The sequence below is a fragment of the Schistocerca cancellata genome, chromosome 3, assembly GCF_023864275.1.
Source record: "Schistocerca cancellata isolate TAMUIC-IGC-003103 chromosome 3, iqSchCanc2.1, whole genome shotgun sequence".
In the NCBI taxonomy this organism is placed as follows: Eukaryota; Metazoa; Arthropoda; class Insecta; order Orthoptera; family Acrididae; genus Schistocerca; species Schistocerca cancellata.
The window spans coordinates 531,351,869-531,378,985 of NC_064628.1; the positions used below are offsets into that span (position 1 = coordinate 531,351,869).

Below are 27,117 nucleotides of genomic sequence, written 5' to 3' on the forward strand. Positions count from 1 at the left end.
TCATTGAGGCATGACACTATTGTTTCTCTGTTGAGTTTGCTAAACATGCAAATGTTTCTGCTTGTTTTAGTTGCCCTTTGTGTTTTGGTATTCATTATTGCTGTAACTGCCTCATGGTCATTGATACCAGTTTTGATGGGTACTTCCTCAAAGAGGTCAGTTTCGTTTGTTGCCATTAGACCTTGAAACAGGAAATAGGTGGTTTTTGCTGCTGTCAAGTCCATCGTGCAATAAGCTGGCTTTTACTACCACGCCCAGACACTAAGTTCAGGGGGTAGGCTCAGGTGACAGTAATTGACCAAGCATGTGATTACTTAATAATACATTTACTGAAAATGGTTGGTATACAAAAAAACCTTGCAGAGTTACCGTTTGAAATGTTCACACACTGCAATCGCATGACTATGGTAAAAAGCTCGACCACTGATCCTGGAGGGTGCACAGTCCTCAGTGATTGAGCACATAGTATGCTCTCATAGCTGCAGGTAGAAAAAGAATGCACGTCCAGCTGAATATGCAAATTATCTCTCGTCTCAAAGGGTGCTGTTTATTTGCAGACACAATGGGATGAAGCAAAGGATCAGCATCTGTTCAAATTTGCAAATGTGTCCATGGGGAGCAAGCATTATACTTGACCCACGTGGTCTGTGGTTGCCAGAACCTGCGATCAGCATAAACGTCCACAGGGCATGGAGGGCTTGCTCTCACTGGTTTTTGATTTTGTCTCTTCTGGACCGATGGACACAGCACTATTGTCAAAGGTTGACCTAACCACAAAATCTGCACTTACAGGTGGATACTGGCATGCCGCTGTCCACAGCCTAGAGAAGCGAAAGTGATCTGCCTGCTGCCAACATACATATGGGCCTTGCACACTTCGTGCTGACATCAGTGTGAGCTCAATGATGGCAGGTTGGTCAGCAGTGATTGGGAGGTGGGGCATGATGTCATGCATGGCTAGTCTGGAGTGCAATGGATGTGTTCTCGCACAGCTTGTTAGTGACAGTAGTGATAGGGAGCGCTGTCTGGGAGCTGTCCGTGGTGATGTATGGTTGTAAATATTTATTTACTGAGTTGTTGAGTGATCTGACAGGGAAACACAGTGTGGCACTCGATACAGCTTCAGTGCACACTGCAGCAAGGGATGCGGAAATTGCATAGAGTCTAGATTCACGTGAACATTGTGTTGCTGACATTTGAATGTGGCTCATGGAACAGTGATGGACAAGCCCAGAGGTGTGGCAGGTGGTGGCCAGAGTCCAACAAGGACATGATGAGGAGACTGGTGCGAGAGTCTGGCTGGCCTCAATGCCTGACTCATTGGAGGCACAGAGATATGACAGTGGGTCCAGGAGCTACGACAGAGAAACAGCTGGGGAGATGGGAGGTGATGTCTGGGGCTTGACTGGAGATAAGCTTTCAGCTGGTGAGGTGTCTCAACAGCAGGAAGCAGGTGGGGTGTGTGCTGGCTGCATCATGTGGCATGACGTCATTGTGACACAGCACATGTGTTTTAAATGGACGCAGTGGCCAGCTCATGTGATGTAATCCACTGGCTGCTGTGGTGGGGGTGGCTGGTGTGCCTGTGTGAGCTGTGGTTTGGGTGGCTGCCAGGGCAGGGTGGGGACAGGCTGGGGTACATGTGACTGTGTGGTGACAGGTGGCAGCAACCATGCACCACCAGCAGCTATTGGAACAAGCCCTTCTTGACCACTGAATGGGGAGCATTGTCCATCGATAGGTCCTCCACTGGGTCAAAGAACTGAATGGTGGCTGCAGCAGTCAAGACATAAGCCAGCTTGACTCAGTCGATCAAGACTACAGTCAGCTTGCCACTACATTTGATCTGCTGAGTCTTCTTGTCATAGGTGATCATGCAGCACAGTCCCAAGTACGGTGGCCTAGGTGGTGCTGTACTGCATCTATGTGCAACATAACATGCATACAGCACAGTAAATCAGCATGAACAAATACTCTGCCAGTGCCATGCTGTGTGAGCGCATGCAGTCAGAGGCTGGGCATGTGACTGGACAGACGTTCTGCCAGTAGATGGGGCTGAGGTGTCATATGGCGGTGGTTCCTCCTGCATGAGTTCACTGGAGGAGGCATGCGATTAACCATAGACAAAGTCTGCAGGTGAAACTCCGATTTCGTCCTTCTGTGCTACTCGAAAGCTAAGTAGCAAGGGAGGAGTGTCTCCATTCAGGTAATGTCATGACATGTCAGGGACGTTTTCGGCGTCCAATGGAGCCGTTCAACCATGCTGTTAGACGCTGAGTGGTAGCAGGTCGTTTGAAGTAACCACATGCCACACTGTCACATGATGTGCATAAACAGTGTACTGTCGAACTAGTGGCCACAGTCTGTTGTTATGTGACTGGGGCAACCAAAGTACGTCACCCAGGTGTCGATGAAGGTGGTGTTGATGATCTTGGCAGTGATGTTCCAAATTGATGTTGCCTCTGGCCAGTGTGTGAAATGGCCCATCATTGGCAATGGATACCACTTGCCTTTGGACAGAGGAAGGGGGCCCACAAAGTCCCTGTGGAGATGTGTGAAATGGTGTGTGGCATCAGGGAGGGTGCTGATGAGGGCATGGATATGTCTTCTGAATTTGGCGTGCTGACAAGCAGTGCAGGTGCGTGCCCATTGCCAGTAGTCTTTCTGGAGTCCTGTCCAGATGAAATGCATGGCTGTGAGCATCACAGTGGTGTTTACACTAGCATGTGATAGCCCACAGATGCAATCAAATTCACTGTGCCAGAATTTCTCTGTGAGAAATGGGCAATGTGCACCTATTGAAATGCAACAGCAAATCTTGTGGTGGGAACCAGGAATACGAACTAGTTCCAGCATAGGTGACTGGAGGTGCTGTGGCAGAAGCTGTCCATTTGTTCACCACTCTCCTGTTCTTAGGTGACATCCTCAGAGTTTAAGGAAGAGGAGATATCAGCACAATCGTGCTACAAACAGTTGGCGATGATGCTGTCCATTCCAGAAATTTGGCAAATATCCGTTGTGAACTGTAATATGTACTCCAGCTGCTGTAATTGATGCAGTGTACAGTTGATGTTGTTGCTCCGAAACACATGAGCTGTCAGCTTGTGGTTGGTGAAAATAATGAAAGTGTGGGCTTCTATTGACAAATAGAAGTATTGCATCACCTGGTACACCTCAAACAACTTGCCATTGTACACATTCCAAGAGTGTTGCGACACTGATAATCTGCATGAAAAGAAACCGAGTGGCTGCCAGCTGCTGCCAATGTGTTGAAGGAGTGCTGTGCCCATAGCGGCCTGAGTGGTGTCCACAACTATGGCTAACTCCATGTTATGTATTGAGTGGGTGAGCAGCGTCACTTTGGTGAGGCTCTTGTTGAACTCGGCAAAGTTTTGTTCCATTGTGTCTGTCCAGCCAGGTAACAGGAGCACTTTCTTTGTCAGTGGGGACGCATGGTTCCACAGTCAGAGGTAGCAGCATTATGCATATGTTGCCATTAGAAGTTGATCATGCTGAGATATTGGCGGAGGCCTTTGTGGATCTGTGGGCTTAGCATGTTCAAGACAGACCACACCTTGTCTGGTAAAGGCTTGGATCTGGTAGGGGTGATAAAATACCCTATAAATTTGATATCCGTTACCCTGAATGCGCTTTCAGTGTGTTTATAAGGATGCCAACCTCGCTGAGACGCCGAAAGACGGTCGTTAGGTGGCTGTGGTGAACCTTGGGCAACTTCAAGAACACAAGGATCTCATCAAGGTATGCAAAACCTGAAAAGCTCATAAAGCACCATTCTGAAAACTCTGCAAAGTCGGAGCTGCATTCCAAAGACTGAAGGTCATGTTTTTGCTCTCAAAGAGCCCATAGCGGGTGATGATCGCTGTTTTTTGAATATCTTCTGGTGGTATGGGTATCGCAGTTGATCTGTCTGAATACAGTTGAGCCCACCAAGGCATAGCTAAAATCCAGCAGATGCAGCACTGGGGTCTGTCGGGCAGCACCCTTGATTGAGTGTGCAGTAGTCTCCACATGGGCGCCATGAATTGTCCTTTTTCGGTACTAAATGTAATGTAGAAGACCACAGACTGCTCGATTGTCGCACGGTGCCTTCTCGCAGCATGGCCAAAAACTCAGCCTTTGCCACTGCGAGCCTATCAGGCATGAGGCGAAATTGGCAGCATGAGGTTGGAGAGCTGGGCGTCATGATAATGTGGTGGAGCGTCGCCTGTTTGCCTTCCCTCAGTACCTCAGATGGGTGAGTAAGCTCTGAAAATTTCTCCAACATGTTTACATACGATCTTGAGCATGCCATGGGTGTACGCTGAAGAACACTGCCTGCTGTTGCTCTCTATCTATCCTCAAACTCATTGTAGGGTTGATCAGTTGGGCGATTGCGATGTTAGAAAGCATCTTGTAGTGGATGAGGAAATCTACACCCAGGTTCAGTTCGTTGACATTGGCTGCTGTGAACCTCCTCATGAATGTGTGGTACAGTCTGAGGTTCACACTCCAGCGATGAGTGCCGTAAATTTTCATGGCAGAGTTGTTTGCCACCTTGAGACACAGAGTTTCCGCCTTCATATGGTCTCTTAACATCAGGTATAGATAGATATCCAGCGATCACAGGCCCTGCAGACCACATGCTGTTTCCACAAACTGCCTCCATCCCTTCCTGTTTTGTGCCTGGTTCCTCCAGGTGTTTTCAGTTCCCAGGGCTGCTAGGCCTTTCGCTAGGTCGTCCATCCAGCGCTGCCTTGGTCGTCCAATGGGGCGTTTGGTGTTTGGATTCCCCTTCAGTGCCATCTTCTCCTGTCTTCCATCTGGCATAGGGGACACATGGCCCACCCATTGTATTCTTTTGCTCTTTTGCTTCTGTAGGTTAGCTGGTTATCGCATCAGAAGGTAGATTTCCTCGTTTTTCCTCCTCCTCCATTCTCCATTATCTAAAACTGGCCCCATATCTTCCTCATTAATCTTCTTTCAAATATTAATAGTTTTTCCTTTTCTCACTTTGTCGTGCTCCATGTTTCTTAACCGTACATTACTGCTAGGCATATTACTGTTTTGTAGATTTTCATCTTAGTGTTCACTGAGATCGATTTAGAGCCGTGCGTCTCTCTGAGGGATTGCATGCATTTCATTCCCACTGCTATTCTTTCCTTGATGTCCATTTTTATGTTGTTGTCCGTGGTAAACTAAGATCCTAAGTATTTGAACTGATGCCCTCTCTTGAACCTCTTGCCATCTATCTCAAGAAATTCTTCCTGCTGTTGTCTTCTTCCTAATTGCATGAAGTATTTGAACTGATGCCCTCTCTTGAACCTCTTGCCATCTATCTCAAGAAATTCTTCCTGCTGTTGTCTTCTTCCTAATTGCATGAACTCTGTTTTGTTTTGATTCACTTTGAGCACTACCTTCTGTGCATAATTGTCCATTTTCTGGTACATTCCTTTCAACTTGTGCTTTGATTCACTTAGTAGTACTATGTCATCCAATGGAAAATGGCTAAATCTAAACCAGTGTCGACCAGATATCTCATGCCTCCATCCCATTCTGATATGAACAGACACTTTGATACTGCACTGCCAGTGTGTGTTGCTACGCCAGTTTGCAACTGGCAGTTGGAGTATGACGAATGACACTTGGTCGCTTCATTGCTGATATGGGCATGGTACCAACAGTAACCACTCAGAGTTGGTTCTGCTGTTGGCAGGGTACCATTAGAATGGCTGTTTCTGTGTTCCCAATTGTGTGATCTGGATCACCTGTAACCAGATCTGCTTCTGCGATGCCTGCTGTCCTCTGACCTGATTTACTTGTGTGGTTAATTCTGCCATCTGGGTGGTCAAGTTCTGCACTAGTTGGTGCAAATCAGAGTCTGAGGGGGTGGTGCAGCCGTGGAGTTGGGAATATTGTGTCATAGGCTGCTGCAGCCGTGGTACTAGATACCGTTGCCAGTGCCTTATGTACCTGATGGGCCAAGATTGCATTGGCATCCAGCTGCATATCTGTCTGTGTGGATATTGCCGCTTGCACCTGTGTGGGGAGGCTGAGCACTGAGATAGTGCACAACAGTGAGTCCGGACCATGTCAGACTGTGTGAGGCTTCGCAGGTGGCACAGAGACTGAGGTCTCTGGTCGCCATATTGTTCTTGGAGCAGCAGCTGGTGCACCCATTGTTCTTTGGACAACGAAATGTGTCCAATCAATTTCTCCTTCCTGTTTGTAAAAAGGCTGTGTCAGTGGGGTGGTGATTATGTCCCACACTTGAGCTGTGTAGTTTTGATAAAATTGGCTCATGACATACCCAAATTTGTGTGAACTCGCGAGTGACGTTGTTACTTAAAACCGCCTCAGCTTGGCTAAACCTCATAAGCGGGTGATGAGGCTGAAAGAGAGCAGCCTAACCAATACATGTTCTGCACTAGTCGTCACCCTGGTGATGTTAGGTGATGTCGGTGTAACGCTTTTTTGCGTGGGCACATTTTAATGAGCTGGCTCCAAGTGAGCCTGGTCTGTGCATGCAGGCTGTGTCTGTAGCTTGCTACCCAGGAGCCAATTGCACGCCAAGAGCTCTTCTATCGCCTTTTAGCGTTCCTCCATAGTCATCATAATGCACTAAGCCTTCATGCACAGGGGAAAACACATACATAGGGTAATGCAACACGCACTAAGAAGACACGTACACAAAAAGAATAAACGTTCAACATTCAAACCATGCGCACTCATGGCTACTGGCAAACATAGAAACGTTTGTCCAGATGTCCACTCGAGGTTCCGTGACACATCCGCTGATCAAGTCTATCAACACGTTTTTTGCCTACAGATCACACCGGGGTCACCAGTGAAGCAGGAAGCAAGTGGTTTTTACCACTTCCAAGTCTTTCATGTGGTGACCAAGAACATATTTACATAAGAGTACATTTATTGACAGTGGTCAGTACACTAAAAACTTGCAGAGGTACTGTCTGAAAAGTTCACATACAGGGGTCACGTGACTGCGGTAAATAGCTCTATCACTGATCCCAAAGGATGCACACTCCTCAGTGATTGAGCACATAGTATGGTCTCCTGGTTGCAGAGACACAAAGAATGGGTGTCTGGCTGAATGCGCAAATTACCTCTCGTCTCACAGGGCGCTGTTAATTCGCAGACACGACAGGGCAGAGTGAACAGTTGACACCTGTTAAAATTCGTAAACGTGTTGGTAGGGAGCGCACGTTGTAGTCAACCCATGTGGTCTGCGGCTGACAGAACCTGCGACTGGCGTAAACGTCCACAACGCATGGAGGTCTGTTGTTGTTGTGGTCTTCAGTCCTGAGACTGGTTTGATGCAGCTCTCCATGCTACTCTATCCTGTGCAAGCTTCTTCATCTCCCAGTACCTATTGCAACCTACATCCTTCTGAATCTGCTTAGTGTATTCATCTCTTGGTCTCCCTCTACGAGTTTTACCCTCCACGCTGCCCTCCAATACTATATTGGTGATCTCTTGATGACTCAGAACATGTCCTACCAACTGATCCCTTCCTCTAATCAAGTTGTGCCACAAACTTCTCTTCTCCCCAATCCTATTCAATACCTCCTCATTAGTTACGTGATCTACCCATCTAATCTTCAGCATTCTTCTGTAGCATTACATTTCTAAAGCTTCTATTCTCTTCTTGTCCAAACTAGTTATCGTCCATGTTTCACTTCCATACATGGCTACACTCCATACAAATACTTTCAGAAACGACTTCCCGACAGAATGAGATTTTCACTCTGCAGCGGAGTGTGCGCTGATATGAAACTTCCTGGCAGATTAAAAATGTGTGCCCGACCGAGGCTCGAACTCGGGACCTTTGCCTTTCGCGGGCAAGTGCTCTACCATCTGAGCTACCGAAGCACGACTCACGCCCGGTCCCCACAGCTGTACTTCTGCCAGTATCTCGTCTCCTACCTTCCAAACTTAACAGAAGCTCTCCTGCGAACCTTGCAGAACTCACCAGTTCTGCAAGGTTCGCAGGAGATGAATAAGATGGGTTCGCAATGACTTCCCAGTTCAACTCCTGTGTAGCGTTTTTTGTCAGTGTACCGGAATGCATGTGGCCGTTATCGTGGCATGACATCACTTCACGCAGTCTTCGCGGTCGTTGTGCTTGGATTGCGCCTGAAACACACCTCAATTGTTGACAACAAATGTCAGCAGTGATAGTTGCACTTGGGGAAGTACACTACTGGCCATTAAAATTGCTACACCACGAAGATGACGTGCTACAGACGCGAAATTTAACCGACAGGAAGAAGATGCTGTGATATGTAAATGATTAGCTTTCCAGAGCATCCACACAAGGATGGCGCCAGTGGCGACACCTACAACGTGCTGAGATGAGGAAAGTTACCAACCGATTTCTCATACATAAACAGCAGTAGACAGGCGCTGCCTAGTGAAACGTTGTTGTGATGCCTAATGTAAGGAGGAGAAATGCGTACCATCACGTTACCGACTTTGATAAAGGTCGGATTGTAGCCTATCGCGATTGCGGTTTATCGTAACGCGACACTGCTGCTCGCGTTGGTCGAGATCCAATGACTGTTAGCAGAATATTGAATCGGTGGGTTCAGGCGGTTAATACGGAACGCCGTGCTGGATCCCAACGGCCTCGTTACACTAGCAGTCGAGATGACAGGCATCTTACCCGCATGGCTGTAACGGATCGTGCAGCCACGTCTCGATCCTTGCGTCAACAGATGGGGACGTTTGAAAGACAACAACCATCTGCACGAAGAGTTCGACGATGTTTGCAGCAGCATGCACTATCGATTCCGAGGTAGGGACAGAGCATCGAGTGACATTATACTGAGTGCACTATCCGAAAATTACCTCGAGCAATTAAACAGAGAACCGACTCGTGGAGATAACATCTTGGACCTACTGATAACAAACATACCCGAACTTTTCGACTCTGTAAGTGCAGAACAGGGAATCAGTGATCATAAGGCCGTTGCAGCATCCCTGAATATGGAAGTTAATAGGAATATAAAAAAGGAAGGAAGTTTTATCTGCTTAGCAAGAGTAATAGAAGGCAGATTTCAGACTACCTAACAGATCAAAACGAAAATTTCTGTTCCGACACTGACAATGTTGAGTGTTTATGGAAAAAGTTCAAGGCAATCGTAAAATGCGTTTTAGACAGATACGTGCCGAGTAAAACTGTGAGGGACGGGAAAAACCCACCGTGGTTCAACAAAAAAGTTAGGAAACTACTGCGAAAACAAAGAGAGCTTCACTCCAAGTTTAAACGCAGCCAAAACATCTCAGACAAACAGAAGCTAAACGATGTCAAAGTTAGCGTAAGGAGGACTATGCGTGAAGCGTTCAGTGAATTCGAAAGTGGTGGTGGTGGTGGTGGTGGTGGTTAGTGTTTAACGTCCCATCGACAACGAGGTCATTAGAGACGGAGCGCAAGCTCGGGTTAGGGAAGGATTGGGAAGGAAATCGGCCGTGCCCTTTCAAAGGAACCATCCCGGCATTTGCCTGAAACGATTTAGGGAAATCACGGAAAACCTAAATCAGGATGGCCGGAGACGGGATTGAACCGTCGTCCTCCCGAATGCGGGTCCAGTGTGCTAACCACTGCGCCACCTCGCTCGGTGAATTCGAAAGTAAAATTCTATGTACCGACTTGACAGAAAATCCTAGGAAGTTCTGGTCTTACGTTAAATCAGTAAGTGGCTCGAAACAGCATATCCAGACACTCCGGGATGATGATGGCATTGAAACAGAGGATGACACGCGTAAAGCTGAAATACTAAACACCTTTTTCCAAAGCTGTTTCACAAAGGAAGACCGCACTGCAGTTCCTTCTCTAAATCCTCGCACAAACGAAAAAATGGCTGACATCGAAATAAGTGTCTAAGGAATAGAAAAGCAACTGGAATCACTCAACAGAGGAAAGTCCACTGGACCTGGCGGGATACCAATTCTATTCTACACAGAGTACGCGAAAGAACTTGCCCCCCTTCTAACAGCCGTGTACCGCAAGTCTCTAGAGGAACGGAAGGTTCCAAATGATTGGAAAAGAGCACAGGTAGTCCCAGTCTTCAAGAAGGGTCGTCGAGCGGATGCGTAAAACTATAGACCTATATCTCTGACTTCGATCTGTTGTAGAATTTTAGAACATGTTTTGTGCTCGAGTATCATATCGTTTTTGGAAACCCAGAATCCACTCTGTAGGAATCAACATGGATTCCGGAAACAGCGATCGTGTGAGACCCAACTCGCTTTATTTGTTCATGAGACCCAGAAAATATTAGATACAGGCTCCCAGGTAGATGCTATTTTCCTTGACTTCCGGAAGGCGTTCGATACAGTTCCGCACTGTCACCTGATAAACAAAGTAAGAGCCTACAGAATATCAGACCAGCTGTGTGGCTGGATTGAAGAGTTTTTAGCAAACAGAACACAGCATGTTATCAATGGAGAGACGTCTACAGACGTTAGAGTAACTTCTGGCGTGCCATAGGGGAGTGTTATGGGACCATTGCTTTTCACAATATATATATAAATGACCTAGTAGATAGTGTCGGAAGTTCCATGTGGTTTTTCGCGGATGATAGTGTAGTATACAGAGAAGTTGCAGCATTAGAAAATTGTAGCGACATGCAGGAAGATCTTCAGCGGATAGGCGCTTGGTACAGGGAGTGGCAACTAACCCTTAACATAGACAAATGTAATGTATTGCGAATACATAGAAAGATGGATCCTTTATTGTATGATTATATGATAGCGGAATAAACGCTGGTAGCAGTTACTTCTGTAAAATATCTGGGAGTATGCGTGCGGAATGTTTTGAAGTGGAATGATCATACAAAATTAATTGTTGGTAAGGCGGGTACCAGGTTGAGATTAATTGGGAGAGTACTTAGAAAATGTAGTCCATCAACAAAGGAGGTGGCTTACAAAACACTCGTCGACCTATACTTGAGTATTGCTCATCAGTGTGGGATCCGTACCAGATCGGGGTGACCGAGGAGATAGAGAAGATCCAAAGAAGAGCGGCGCGTTTCGTCACAGGGTTATTTGGTAACCGTGATAGTGTTACGGAGATGTTTAGCAAACTCAAGTGGCAAACTCTGCAAGAGAGGCGCTCTGCATCGCGGTGTAGCTTGCTCGCCAGGTTTCGAGAGGGTGCGTTTCTGGATGAGGTATCGAATATATTACTTCCCCTTATTTATACCTCCCGAGGAGATCACGAATGTAAAATTAGAGAGATTCGAGCGCGCACGGAGGCTTTCAGACAGTCGTTCTTCCCGCGAACCATACGCGACTGGAACAGAAAAGGGAGGTAATGACAGTGGCACGTAAAGTGCCCTCCGCCACACACCGTTGGGTGGCTTGCGGAGTATAAAGGTAGATGTAAATGTAGACCATGGCTGCGGTTACCCTTGACGCTGCATCTCAGACAGGAGCGCCTGCGATGGTGTACTCAAGGACGACCCTGGGCGCAGGAATGGCAAAACGTCGTTTTCTCGGATGAATCCAGGCTCTGCTTACAACATCATGATGTTCGCATCCGTGTTTGGCGACATCGCGGTGAACGCACATTGGAAGCGTGTACTCGTCATCGCCATACTGGCGTATAACCCGGCGTGATGGTATGGGGTGCCATTGGTTACACGTGTCGGTCACCTCTTGTTCGCATTGACGGCACTTTGAACTGTGGACGTTACATTTCAGATGTGTTACGACCCGTGGCTCTACCCGTTATTCGACCCCGGCGAAACCCTACATTTCAGAAGGATAATGCACGACCGCATGTTGCAGGTCCTGTATGGGCCTTTCTGGATACAGAAAATGTTGGACTGCTGCCCTGGCCAGCACATTCTCCAGATCTCTCACCAATTGAAAACGTCTGGTCAATGGTGGCCGAGCAACTGGCTCGTCACAATACGCCAGTCACTACTCTTGATGAACTGTGATATCGTGCTGCATGCGCAGCTGTACTTGTACACGCCATCCAAGCTTTGTTTGACTCAATGCCCAGGCGTATCAAGGCCATTATTACGGCCAGAGGTGGTTGTTCTGGGTACTGATTTCTCAGGATCTATGCTCTCAAATTGCGTGAAAATGTAATCACATGTCAGTTCTAGTATCATATGTTTGTTCAATGAATACCTGTTTATCATCTGCATTTCTTCTTGGTGTAGCAATTTTAATAGCCAGTAATGTAATTCATAGTACACCACGCTCCCACTGTTCAACCGCAAGCATAACATTATCTTTTGTAAAAGCATGCAAGTTCTTTTTCGGGGAGTTGCTGCTTTGTGTGAGCTCAACTATTCTTTTCTTTTCTTCATGTTAGTATAAAGAAACCTTCTCTCGTCACTGCTAACGATACAGGATAGGAATGGTCGGTGTTGCCCATGAACCAACTGATGACGGGCAAGTAGTTATACACATATAGCCACCCACTGATCTTTGTGATTTTGACTTAGAGCTTGCCAAAACGATTCTACTTATAATGAGAAAACCATTTTGTTGCCGCGCTCTGTCCAAAGGCAGTGCCCACATACACGGCGCCAATGTTTCTGGCTGTCTCCACTGCTGTCAGGCCTCTACTGAACAGAAGAATGTGTCGGAATGGTCCGATTTCTCCGACTGGTACTCCATTTTCTAGCGGCACAGCTCCACTCACTATCCCCAAATGACAAAATGACAATATGTAAACTCAAATACCAACAGTGAACTATAAATAAAAACAGACTGTCGATAAATTTATAGCAACAGGAATACGAACATGCAAAACTAAAACGCTACTAACTAATGCGCGAATATAATATATTAAAATTTGGGAATTGTTAGTTGTGAAGGAGGATACTGTGACCAAGTTTCTAAAATGTTAAATTTCCCGTTGACAATGTAATACTACACAGTATATCACATTCCTGAAAATCGTCAACTGTAAACAGGTTATGTTTACAATTGACGATTTAATACTACAAAATATGTCACTACACCCACACAGGCTTTGATAACATCAACATGAAAAATACATTTAAATTGTTTCGATAAAATCGACATGAAAATTACTTTTAAACTTTATGTCAAGCTATTTTACGTAGTTTTTCGAAATTAGGGTACGTGATTTTACTCAAAGACAAAGGAAATCCCAGGAGTCGGCTTATACACATAAGTAAATAAATGTGCGAATAGCACAGATTTTGCCACTTTGTTGATTTTGCATTCCCATTTACCCTAGTGTGCCGAAGACGAATACCGCAGCTAGAGCATATCCTGTTCCGACTTCCTTGAGTATATCTCACAAAAACAATGTGAAACATAAGAGTGCAACAAACGCACATCCGCACGTGGTGACTTACATAGTTATCACATCTTCAGATGAAACTTCAATAAATGTCACAAGGGGGCCACTATCTGGTCCAGGCCAAAGAAATTTACACCGTTTTGATGAGTAATCACATCTACATTTATGAGAAACTTATCGAAGCATTGAGATATCTGAACAGGGTTCATTGTAGTGTTTTTGTTTTGTTTAATTTTTGAAATTTCCTGGTGGATAACTGTTGTACCTAAACAGACCATACTGCCTTACACTTATTCCTATGTCCTAAACTGAACAAAATATTTGACATTCGTTTAGTAGTATTAACAATATTTTTAAATATAGCTTCATAACATGTCACATAGTTAATGAAGCCAGAGTTTTTGTTGGGTTTCAGCTCTTTATGTAGCTATTGTTTTCTTGCACTAGATATGTTTAAGGCTGGAATAATCTAGTTTAGTTTACTTTTGACCATTTGGTGCCAAATCCTAAGTGGTAATGGCTCACTGAACACCTGTAGAAAATTTCTTAGAAATTTATCAAAGTTATCATTACCTGACACACAGTAATCTAAGGGCTACTTTGGTGCATCTGTCTTGTCACAGAACATGTTCGAGTTATTTTTGCTCTTTTTGTTATAACCTCTCTTACCAATTGGTTTAATATTTCTGGCAGCTGAATAAAACAATGCAGAATGTTCAGAAACTCCTAAGCCTAAGTGTAACTTGTTTTCAGTGTCAATCACATAATTTGTTAAAACACTGTCTACATAAGTAGTTGAATGGGCATTTTCTCTAGTGAGTTCAAGTAAGTTTAGTTTAAAATCAGAGTTCTGAATTAGGTCAATGAACTATTGTCATGACTTTTCACATTTACATTCAAATCAGCTGGTATGATAATAATTTTCTTCCTGTCTTTCCAAAGTTTATCTAGGAGACTATATTTAGATGGGCTCTCAAAACCGGATTTCGTAAACCGATTTCCCAATACCGCTTTTGGTTGGTCATGTAAATACTCCAAAATCTATTCTGGAAATCCGCTTCTTGATGCCTGTTTTCCACTTCCACAATCGATTTTCGCTACCGTGCAAAGACACAACCGTATTTGAAACGTGCTTGGGATATCAGGTTACGACTTGTTTTAAAAAATTTCGGCTGATATGTATGGACTGACTTTTTACACATGAAGAAGAAGTAGAAATACTACATGGGACACGAAGCTGTCTACTTCTAGAATTTAAATGAAGAGAAATAGTGATTGTGCCGACTAAATCAGAAACTGGAATAACTGTCTTCCAGACGTCATATTAGACTGGGCTAGCAAATCCGCTTCATACCTTGACATGTAAATACTTCATACCTTGAAGTGTAAACACGACATCTGAAAACGGTTACCATAATTCGATTTTCGTCTTCCTCAAGATATGTCGCATGTAAACATGGTTGCTGGAGTTTGTACAGGAACTTTTAGTTAGAGTGCTTTCTGGGATCCTGTAAAGTGACTATTGTATTCATCTCTTTTAGTTCAATGCAACTTTCAAAAGAGCTCTCCACATCTGAGTTATTAAAATCAGTTTATGTCTCATATTTTAAGCAGGCCTCCACGGTACTTCTCTTTCCTGCAAAATCTGCTAGCTACATTGAAATATTCCACTTTATTTAAATTTTTTATACAGTCACTAGCTAACCAACGTCCATTTAAACAGATGATTTTGATGTGTTTTACTTTTTATTTTGGTTCCACTTGCCTCCATACCATTTATATTTTAGTGCATTAAGTAATTTTTTTCATTTTTGTTTATCGGCCTAAGCACAGCTTTTCGTATTTATTTATTTATTTATTTTCGTGTTCAATAGATCCTTTGATTCGAGTGTAATGCTAGGATGTAGAACGTGTCAGATTATTACAGTAATAACCATATCTAAATGGTCATTAGGCTTACAACTAAATCATATGTAAACAGATACATGTCATTCAAGTGTTTAAACAACACAGGTTATAGTAGTAATAATGATTAAACAAAGAAATTAAATGTCTTACATTCTAATACATATGCAAAGCATTATGTCATCAATTGATATGCCAGTGCTACATAGTTAGTTCTTATAAGAATGCTTCAAATTAAACACATTGTACCAATTGTTACACACTGTCAAAAATTGCTATAATGATTAGAAAGAATTATCCAAAAGATAAAGTTTAAGGTGTTTTTTTGAATTTAGTCACATCCCCAATGACTGATTTAACATGAAATGGAAGTTTGTTGTATACTTTTATCCATGAATACTTTTTGTACCATGCTGAGATTTTTTTATATCTTTGCGAAGAACATGTTTATTTCTTGTATCATGATCATGATATTCACTGTTTGTATGTTTATTGTCCACAAAGCACATTAGTGAAGAAATATACTGAGGTGCCATGTTGAGAATCTCAAGCTGTTCGAAAGGGGTGCACTCTAGCCATAATTCTGATGAATCTTTTCTGTGCAACAAAAACTTTGTTTGCTCATGTCTGGCTACCCCAAAATATGATGCCATATGTCAAAAGTGAATTGAAATATCCTAGGTATGTAGCTTTAATTGTTTTCAAGCCACAAACAGATGAAATTGAGCAAATGGCAAAGCTGGTGAATTCAGTCCTTTACATAGGTCTTTGATGTGCACTGACCAGGTTAGATTGTTGTTTATGTGTAACCCCAGGAATCTGGAAGGCTTAACTGTCAATATTTCTTTGTTATCAAAATTTATTTCAATATTTTCCGGTATTTTATTTGTTGTTTGAAGTTGAATGAATCGAGTCTTGTTCACATTGAGTGACAGACCGTTTGAAGTGAACCAGATTTCTTAGCTCAGTATTTCCTTGATACCAATTTCCATTAAAAATACTTCAGTTGGTATGATAGTGAAATTCTTCTCTTGTTAAGAGGACAAATGGATCCTATTGGTTCTTCCATTATTGATGTTGCTTCTTCTATTGTTGCAGTTGCTTGTTCCCGTGTTGCTTGTGTTTCTGATGATAATGGTTCTGATTCTGGAGATATTGATGCTGGTGTTATTTGTAGAGGTGGCTCTGCTACTGTTATTGTTGCTGGTGGTTCTGCTGCTGCCTGGAATAATTATGTTGCTGATTCTGTTGTGGCTGATGCTTATGATAATAATGGTTTTGCATCAGTTGATACTAGTCGTGCCGCCACTGGTGATGACTCTGCTGTAGCAGGTGATTCTGATGGTTCTGCTACTGATAATTGTAGTGGTTCCACTACCGATAGCTGGACATTTGCAGTAATTTTTGATGGTTGTACTTCTGGAGACAGTGGTGGTTGCTGTCCTATTGTTTGTGGTTGGCAAGCTAAAGTCATTTTAGCCACATTTCCAGAATTTTATAACTGAGAAATCTCTTGCCCTTTCGGTTTTGGTGCAATTCATGTGAAACTGTCTCTCAGCAGGTAGTCAACAGGTGAAAACTGATACATTTTGCAGATCTTCTCGAACTGTTTGCCGGCTTTAATCATTTCTATATTTACACATGAGTCACTTGTAAAGTCATGTCTATATGGTATACCAATGACGACCATAGTTTTGCTCATATTTATGTCCAATACTACATTCAAGTTTTGGACCACAGTTGTCAATTTATTCCTGTGAACATCGTAGGTGTCCCCCACTGCACAATCGTTTGTATTTGACGGAGATCCGGCTTTTATGTTTATTGCGATTTGATACATAGGTGCAGTTGGTTTCCCGTAACTACAAGCGTTTGCACTATGTTCCTCAAGTAAGATTTTCGCGAATGTATGTCCGTGAATATTTGAGTGTATGTTTATATTGAAAGATTTCTTTCCTGTCTTTCACGTCATATTTGAAGGCGCACCTTTGTCTGTGATTTCATTTGCACATATTTTTCTCTACCTTTGTTTGCCGCTGGAACACTGAAAACGTTTATTTAATGGCACTTCAAACACATTTTCGCTGTGTTTCGCGCGAATGAACTTTTTAGGCCTAGCATACTCGTCATAATATTTGTTTGGCGTCATTTGCGATATATTTCGACTGTTACAAGGCTGTAAATATTTCAAATCATAATCTCTTAATGACTAACGATTCGAATGATTCGTTACTTAAAAAAATTCTTCCTGATTTCTATTAAGTGAAAATGTGCACTGTCTTCAAGAGAGTAGATAAGAGTGGTCTGATTGAATATCTGGCAACAGTAGCTGATGTTGATGTAGGAGTGCTATAATGGTATATTGCAGACAAGTAAGTTATCATTGCTGAGGGAATTACAAAGTTGACTTATATCTGTTATTGTAGTCCTCACTTCGAAGATTGATTTAATGAAGCTCTCCACATTTATTTATCCTAAGCTAATTTCCTCATCTCGGAATAATTGCTACATTCTACAATGTTGAGCCAAAACGATATAACAGACATCTTCAACCTGTCTCTTGTCAGTAGTACATATCCTACTGAGTGGAAGCAAAGTTTAATTCAACCTATACCCAAGACTGACAACCCTAAGTCGCCAGGTGATTACAGGCCGATCAGCATACTACCTGCAATATCTAAAGCCCTAGAATACATCGTCCATGAACAGCTGACGGATTACCTCAAAACTCATAACATCCACAACAAATATCAGTCAGGCTGTCGAAAGCACCATAGTACAGCAACTGCATTAATCAAAGTAACTGATGACATTAAACATGCTATGGACAGACGTGAAGCTACCATCCTAACACTGCTTGACTTTAGCAAGGCTTTTGATACAGTTGACTTTGATATATTACTAATTAAAATGAAACAGCTGAATTTCTCAAACAGCGCTATACACTGGTTCGACAGCTACCTCAAAAACAGAAGTCAACAAGTCATTTGTGGGTCGGAAAAGTCATCATGGAAAAACGTGCGCTCTGGAGTTCCCCAAGGCTCCGTCCTTGGTCCATTACTCTTCTCACTGTACATTAATGATATTTCTTCAGTGATTCACTCCTGCAACTACCATCTATATGCCGACGACATCCAACTGTACATAAGTGCAAGCCCCAAGAACATTGCTGACGCAGTAGCGAGTATGAACGCAGATCTTTGCTCTGTTTCTCGATGGGCACAGAACCTAGGTCTGAAACTAAACCCCAAGAAATCCCAGGTCATACTTATATCTCATCCAAAGTTAATCAGTCGGTACTTTCGCGAAACAGTCCCTCAAATACTCCTCAATGGTACCCAACTACCATACCAAAAAACAGTAAAAGACCTTGGAATAATCTTGGATGAACACCTAAACTGGGAAGAACAAACAGTCACAGCTTGCCGGAAATCGCTCTCCTCCCTACATGCAATTCAAAAATTTAGAAAAATATTTCCAACCCATGTTAAACAAAAATTAGTCCAAACACTAGTCTTGCCTAATCTTTACTACTGTGATGTAGTTCAACACGGCACAAATAGTGAAAATTCGAGATGCCTCGAGCTAGTGATGAATGCTTGCGTTAGATACGTATGCAATATACGGTTGTATGATCATATCAGTCCTTCATACTCCCAGCTAGGTTGGATACACCCACATAAGGCACGCGATCTCGACACGATGTGCTTACTTCAACGATTTCTTAGCCACTGGTGCCCCCAATACTTATCTTCTCACATTAAACACCTATCATCATTCCACAACCGCAATACCAGATCGGATACAGCTAGCATCTTGGCTGTACCTTTACATAACACAAAATCTTTCTCTGTGTCATTCTCCATCTCAGCCATACGACTATGGAACGCGCTCCCCTGTGATCTGCGTCTTATCCAGAACCACTTAACATTCAAGAGGGAACTCAAGACTTACATATTAGGGACGGTATAGCCACCATTGTCGTGCCCCTTTCATCTTTTTCTTTCTCCTCTCCATCATAGCTTCGAATTTTACCATTCTATTTCTCCTCCTCTAACTTATCTACCTTTTCTATATCTCTTTCACCCCATTCTATCGTCTTATGTCTCTGCTTGATGAGAATAACTCACAAGCTGCAAGAATATAACGAGAAAATTCCCAACTAGCAATAGGACTGACATTCATAAAAGAAAAAATATGTTCACTTTCCTATACATAGTCATTACTATTATTATTATTCTTGATCATTATAATTACTTTTTGATTGTTATAATTATCATTGTAGTACTTTTATAATCTCTAATTTTTCTGTAACATTAATACTGTATAACATGTTATATGTCCTTAATGTTCTGTAGAAACTGAAATTTGTTGAATCTGAATATGCCTGGTTAGGTGTAAGAGAGGGCCTGAAGGCCCTAATCTTGCCAGGTAAAATAAATGCATAAATAAATAAATAAATAAATAAATATAACTGCCCACCGCGAGACTGAATGCCACTTGGTGGTGGTAAGAAAAGCATTCAGACTGGTCAGAAACAGTCTGTAAAGCTTTTAAGGGTGTTGCAAGGTAGGTTGTGCTGAGAAATAATCGCAAAGGAAAAAAGGCGATACACTGTGCCGTTTTTGAGTTAATTAGCATCTAAGTTAGCAAATCAGGCCATTGTGCACGCAACCTCAAGCGGCCCGCCAGGTGCAATTAGTGTCATTTGTTCTGAAAACGTAGATGACAGCGCACGACGGTGCTCAGTCTTTGCTTGAGCTCGATCCTTACCATCGTACCATGTCCAATTTTTATATCGCGCTGTTGTTCGGTTTTAGAAAACTAAACGAAGAACATGTCTGGCGACACCGTCTCTGGCGGGCTGCTTGAATTTACGTGCGCAAGGACCTGATTGGCTAATTTCAATGCTAATTAACTCGGAAATGGTGCAACGTATCGAATTTTTTCTTAACAATTATTTCTCAGCAGAACCCACCCAGTAACACCCTTACAAGCTTTTCAGGCTGTTTCTGATCATTGTGTATACGTGGAGCAGAGTCGAATGAGAAATCACTCTAACGAGATACGGGGCGAAAATGGGAAAATCCACTGACATAAGCGACTTTGACAGAGGCCAGGTATTAATGGTCTGAGACCAGTGAGCAAGCATCTCAGAAACGGTGAGGTGCTTGGCTATTCGCTTGCTATTATCATGAACATCAATGGAAAGTGGTTAACGGATGGTGAAACAAAAAATACGTGACAGGGTGTACACGTCCATATGTTGTCACAGAATGTGGACATCTGAAGCTTGCACGCTCTGTAAAGCTGGACAGGCAGCGATTTGTGGCAGATCAGGCAACAGAGTACAATACTGCTGGGCGCAAAAGAATCTTTTGGACCTCATCATTCAGAGCACATTGCTGAACATGGGGCTTTGCAGCAGGGAGTCCTTTGGATTCCCATGTTGACCGTGTGACATTGTTAATTATAACTGCAGTGGGACTGAACGAGGTGGCGCAGTGGTTAACACACTGGACTCGCACTTGGGAGGACGATGGTTCAAACCTGCGAACGACCATCCTGATTTAGGTTTTCTGTGATTTCCCAAAATCGCTTCAGGCAAATGCAGGATGATACCCTTTAAACGGCACTGCCGACTTCCTTCTCCATCCTTTCCTAATCCGATGACCTCTATGTTTGTCCCCTCCCCCAAATCAACCAACCAACTGCAGTGGGCAGGGGATCATCGAGATTGGACTGTGGATCAATGTAAATGTGTGGTCTGGTCGAATGAATCACTTTTCTTGTTATGCCAGGTCGACGGCGGCGTCCAGATGCTCTCTCATTAAAGCGAAATGTGCTACTCACCACTGACACAGGCCAGTTGGGGCAGTGATCTGCTATGGGGAGTTTCTATGGGGCCAGTGATGGTAAATGGGGACACCATGACAAATGTGGATTCTTGAATGTTATTTTGGACAACCTGCATAGCTTCATGCTTGATGTGTTCCCAGACAGTGCTTGCAAATTCCATCAAGATAACATTTTACAAGACCGAACTGTGCTACAATGGTCTGAGCAGCATGATAGTGAATTAAGGTTGATGTCTTGGCTACAAAATTCTCGTGATTTGTAGCCGATGAAACTCGTATCTGTCGACTCGTATCCGCCGACCTGTAATTTATGGAAATTGTGTGACCTGAGCGTAGGCATCTGGTACCACATGCCTCCAGAAACCTACCTAGGAATTGTTATATATATGCCACGGAAAATCGCAGTCGTATTGCATAGCAAAGCTGGATAAACGCGGTATCAATCAGTTGGCCATAATGTTTTGACTCTTCAGTGTATGCACCTTTGTATTTGCTTACTTTGGTCAAGCCAGCGGTTGAACTTCCACCGTCGGAGAGTGATATCGGACTTCAGGCCGCACCGCCACACCTTCAGCGTCCACTCCAGTGACGTCCTTGGAATGACATCATTGCACGATAGAACAATTTTACCTTCACACAAAGACAGTAAGACCGAGATCCCCCGGTGACGCTGTACTTCAGCCTAGCACAAAATAAAGCCTGTGTCTCCCTGTACAATTTTTACTCCCATATGTCCCTCCATTACGAAATTAATTATTGCTTGAGGCCTCGGGATGTGTTCTATTAACTGATCCTTTCTTCTACTCAATTTGAGCCATAAATTTCTTTTCTTTCGTTATCATTTCAGTACTTCTTTATCAGTTAGGCGATCTACCTATTTGATCTTCAAAGTGCTGCTGCTGCATTACATTTAAAAAGCTTGTCTTCTATTCTAGTCTTCAGTGTTTATTATCCATGTCTCACTTCCACGTACGGCTACACTCCATACGAATACTATCAGACAAGTCTCACAAAAACTCAATTTTAAATTCGGTGTTAACATATTTATCTTTTTCAGATATACTTTTCTTGCTAAATCCATGCTGCATTTAATATCCTCGTTACTACTACCTTCTTCAGTTATTTTGCTGCTCAAGTAGAAAATACTGTCTCTTAATTTTAGCGTTTCATTTCTTAACGTAACTACCTACGTTGCTCTTGATTTGATTCAACTACAGGTACACTCCATTAACATTCTTTTACTTTATTGATGTTCATTTTATAATCTCAATTGAATATACAATACTTTCCGTTCAACTGGTCTTTCAAGACCTTCTCTGACAAAATTAGAACGTCATTGGCAAACCTTAAAGTTTTTTTAACACGTTTCTTGTAGTGTCCATTTTCGAAGCAGCTGTATATAAATCGCAGTTCTTTCAAAGAAAATGCCTTTTTGCATGCTGCACATCGAAATTTTTATTTTTATTTATGCACCCAGATGCGTTTCGCCTTTTTTACAAGGCATCTTCAGTGAGCGTCATGAAATATTAAATGATTTATCCATTTTTACACATAGGTTATGGTTTCACATCTAGGTTATACATTTAAAAACAGTTCTTTAACTTTTTTTATGACATGAAAAGGTATTTACAGGTAACTTCTAGTTCATTGCATCGAAGCAAACGGCTTTTTCTCATCTGGCAACCCGGTGGACATCTTACATTTCACTTTCAGTTCACTGTTTATGTTACACATCACCGTAATTGCGATCTTTTTGATACAGAGTTTCACTTGTTTTTCTAAGTGTTACCAACATTCTCAGTTTTCTGCATTCAACTGTTTTGTGAATGTGTGTGTGTGTGTGTGTGTGTGTGTGTGTGTGTATGTGTGTCAATTAGAGAGGGGAGAGAGATTTCTTTTTTTTAATAAAATAAAAATTATTTATTTTATTGTTATTACTATTTTTATTCATTTATTTATTCTTAAAAATAATAATAATTATTATTATTATTATATTTCCCTGTATATACTTATGAGAGGAATCAGATGTGTAATCATTTGTTGGGATTTCTGTCTATTATACAGGGTGATTCAAAAAGAATACCACAACTTTAAAAATGTGTATTTAATGAAAGAAACATAATATAACCTTCTGTTATACATCATTACAAAGAGTGTTTAAAAAGGTTTTTTTTCACTCAAAAACAAGTTCAAAGATGTTCAATATGGCCCCCTCCAGACACTCGAGCAATATCAACCCGATACTCCAACTCGTTCCACACTCTCTGTAGCATATCAGGCGTAACAGTTTGGATAGCTGCTGTTATTTCTCGTTTCAAATCATCAATGGTGGCTGGGAGAGGTGGCCGAAACACCATATCCTTAACATACCCCCATAAGAAAAAATCGCAGGGGGTAAGATCAGGGCTTCTTGGAGGCCAGTGATGAAGTGCTCATCACTCGTTCTCGGCCGTCCAGAACTTTTCCCTTTGCACAAACACCCATTCTCTGTAAACTGTTTATACCAACGTTTAATACACCACCTATCAGGAGGTTTAACACCATACTTCGTTCGAAATGCACACTGAACAACTGTCGTCGATTCACTTCTGCCGTACTCAATAACACAAAAAGCTTTCTGTTGAGCGGTCGCCATCTTAGCATCAACTGACGCTGACGCCTAGTCAACAGCGCCTCAAGCGAACAAATGTACAACTAAATGAAACTTTATAGCTCCCTTAATTCGCCGACAGATAGTGCTTAGCTCTGCCTTTTGTCGTTGCAGAGTTTTAAATTCCTAAAGTTGTGGTATTCTTTTTGAATCACCCTGTATATTCAATCATTGTAAACAGTGGGTTGTTAGTCATATTTATTTGTTCATTTAGTAGTTGTTTCTTTTCAGCCTTTGTTTTGTATAGATGATAATTTTCCTGTAATTTTAGGAGATGTCTTTCATTGTTTATTCTAATTATTTTCATATCATTTTCTCTTGTAGTAGGTTTGTGGTTATTTTCTCTCAAATATTCTGCAAAAGTTCAGTGGCTCATTCCGTATTTCCATGCTCTGATATCTTCTTTGTACTGGGGGGTCAAATGTTCTGCTGGTTTGTCCTATATGCCTTCCCTCACACACCCACACCCACACAATCATATGCATAAATAAAAATAAAAATTTCGATGTGCAGCATGCAAGAAAGTCATTTTCTTTGAATCAACTGCAATTTAAAGTTTTTTATTTCGTATCCTCAGTTCTTAATTAGTTTTCCTATTTGTTCATTTCTTTTCCCTGATCGTTAATCTGTAACCTAATGCAAACTCCACCCACAGACCCTGGCGGGTGAATCGTAACCGACCGACCGCCATGTCAGCCTCTCCCAGCGACTCCATTGGAAGCGATATTGAGGGGCGTGAGATCAGCAACGCTCTTCCAGCCGTTATCAGTTTTCGTGGCCTCGTCTCGCTATTTCTTCGTCAAGTAGCTCCTCATTTGGCCACATGATGCTGAGTGCACCCCGTTCCAGTCCTCTCACCAAAAGAAATCCTTGACAGTGTAAACAAAAGTAACTAAGCCCATTTGGTAAGCCTTAAGAGCATATATTATGGGAAAAATATCAGAGCAGCAGCAAATCTGTAGAAATGTTTCTAGACACTGAGTTTCCATGAAGTGCATCACTACATGAGTCCGCAGACAAGCTCTCTGATGTGTCGTACACGGAATTGTTTCCCAGTCTGCACCACTCGTTGAGTCTCATCTAGGTAAGAAGCGAGTGTTATTATAATTTTCATAATCGTCCTATCCAAAATATTTGCTTGTAGATCATTGCCAAGAGGGGAATTCTTAGGATTTTTTATTAGCATGACATGCTAGTGATATGACGATAGACATACGGGAAACTATCGACAAAATACGAAAAATGACATAAAATCGGTAAAAATAATTACGAAAAACTGATGGGAAATACGTAAAATTGAGGGAAATAAGACGAAATACGTAAAATCGCGAAAATCTGCAAAATTACGTAAATTAACTGAAATTCTGTAGGAACGTGGATACCACATGTATAATAATAATATTGTGAGGAGGGTGTACTCTAGAGACGTGGCGTAAGGACGAAATTGTTAAATTATCCTACATGCAAGCAAAACTATCTAACATCAGATCATGACTCCTGTGTGCGAGAGGAATGCTACCAGGGCTGTGGGTACGCTGCTGTAAGGAGCAATAAGACTTTTCATCTCCTTTGGCTACTGTTCGTGGTGCTTACTTCCTCTTAAGAAATCACTGTTTCTTCATGTGCACTTTCGTGCATCACGGTGTGGGTGGTAATTCAATGCATCAGCTATCGAAAATATTCATGTCGTTTTTCCTCATTCTATTTCCCAATGAGGCATAGCCATGTCCGTAGAAACCACTACTACTACTACTACTACTACTACCACTAACAATAATAAGCACTACTGACGTGGGAAATGTTATTGAGGTACATACATTTCCGACTTAAAAAGACGTATAAAATCCGTCACTTTCCTAAGAGACAAAACAGTTGTTCCTGACTTCATTCTAGTTGGTTTATAAGCAGTTCGAGCAGCAGATATAAACCGACAGTACCTTCATAGCGAGGAACAGTTAGGTCACCTAGGACATCAGAATAGTGTAGAAGGAAGAAGTTTTATCATCTTAAAGTTTGTCACCGCAGTGACTGGGGTAGGAAACATGCAAGGTAGTTGTATAGCAGATGATGGATACATATGTCCTGCATTAGAGAGTTACCAGCATTGCATTCTGCACAACAGATACTTTGGAAACCAATGGCGTTAACAATATATCGTTTTCATTTGCAGATACGTTAGCCTTAGGAGAGTACATGTTTATGTTTTACGATCATTACTCTCTCTCCGGTACCTTCAAGGTAACGACTACAAACATTGAAATAACACTCCAGAATTGATAGCATAGTTGGTTTACATAAAATGTTTCAAACTCCATTCGCCTAGAGTCCGGTCTTGCATAAACCACGCATTTCTTCTTGGCCGTCTCTTATATCACCACAACGTTCTCATGTGTACTGTACACTGATAAGAGGTGCTAACCTCCTTGACATGCACGCATCTGAAGATATATTTTGTACTTGGATGGCTGCCGTGAGTAAGACTGGGGCAGAACAGTCTTCGTTGAACAGCAGATATGCACTCAGCTCGCTCTGTTTCTTCAGGAGATGTGGAATGTAATGGTTATAGTACCCTTCTGCTTCTGGTTAGTTGTAGATTAAATCGGCAACCGTGTTGCAGGGGAGGGGGGGGGGGGGGGGTTGGTCAAGGACAACACGAAGAGATCTTTCAATCTCCGGCTTTAACTTACGAATGCAAGAATACCCTGTGACTCTCATCCATATAGGGAAAAATGGCCAGTCGTAATCGTAAATTTCGCACTATAATTGATATCCTAGAAATATGTAGATAACCACCTGCACCAGTATAGGGCGCTGTCTGGCATACTTTGGTTTATGTGACCAAATGGATGAACTGAACTGTCGTCTACCGGCATTCACTGTCTAGTATATGGTACTCACAAAGTAGTGGAGGAGTGGTTTAGCGATGATGCAGAAATTGGTAAGCGTTCTCATGTGTCACTGGCTGGCGTTGAAATTACAGGACAACTGGTAAAATTGTTAAAACTGATAGCGCTATCAACTGCGGTGTTTACAGTACATCGTGCCATATCGACGGTGCCTTTTACATCCAATTCTTCCACTGGTACGCTGTTGATTACCACATAATGAGTGATTGACACCACTTGCTTGAGATGGAGAGAGCCTTGATGGAATGATGGATATCTGCTACTTGTCACTGTGGAAAATGGGATTAAATGTAGAGGTCATCACCTTCAGACAGTTGTTCGGTGATGTTCCTCAGTGTTGCAGACTCATCCTCTTTCCATACACTGCGGTGCCCTCCACACTTTTTTTTCACAAATAAGATAACAGTAATTCTTTTTTTTTTCTACTATCCCATGCATCCCTTCCAGAGATAGGCAACACTGGAGCAGTGATCCTGTACCTAACTACAA

The 27,117-nt window shown here is 42.5% G+C and overlaps 1 protein-coding gene across 1 annotated transcript in view; it reads left to right on the forward strand.

The window, feature by feature from the left end:
* Window positions 1–17,482: 17,482 nt before the first annotated feature.
* LOC126176413 (mucin-22-like) overlaps window positions 17,483–27,117 on the forward strand; it is a 126,574-nt gene continuing 116,939 nt past the window's right edge. The window contains exon 1 of the mRNA XM_049923570.1: window positions 17,483–17,554. Within this exon, the coding sequence (XP_049779527.1) occupies window positions 17,483–17,554 (72 nt within the window). The remainder of the gene's footprint in view (window positions 17,555–27,117) is intronic.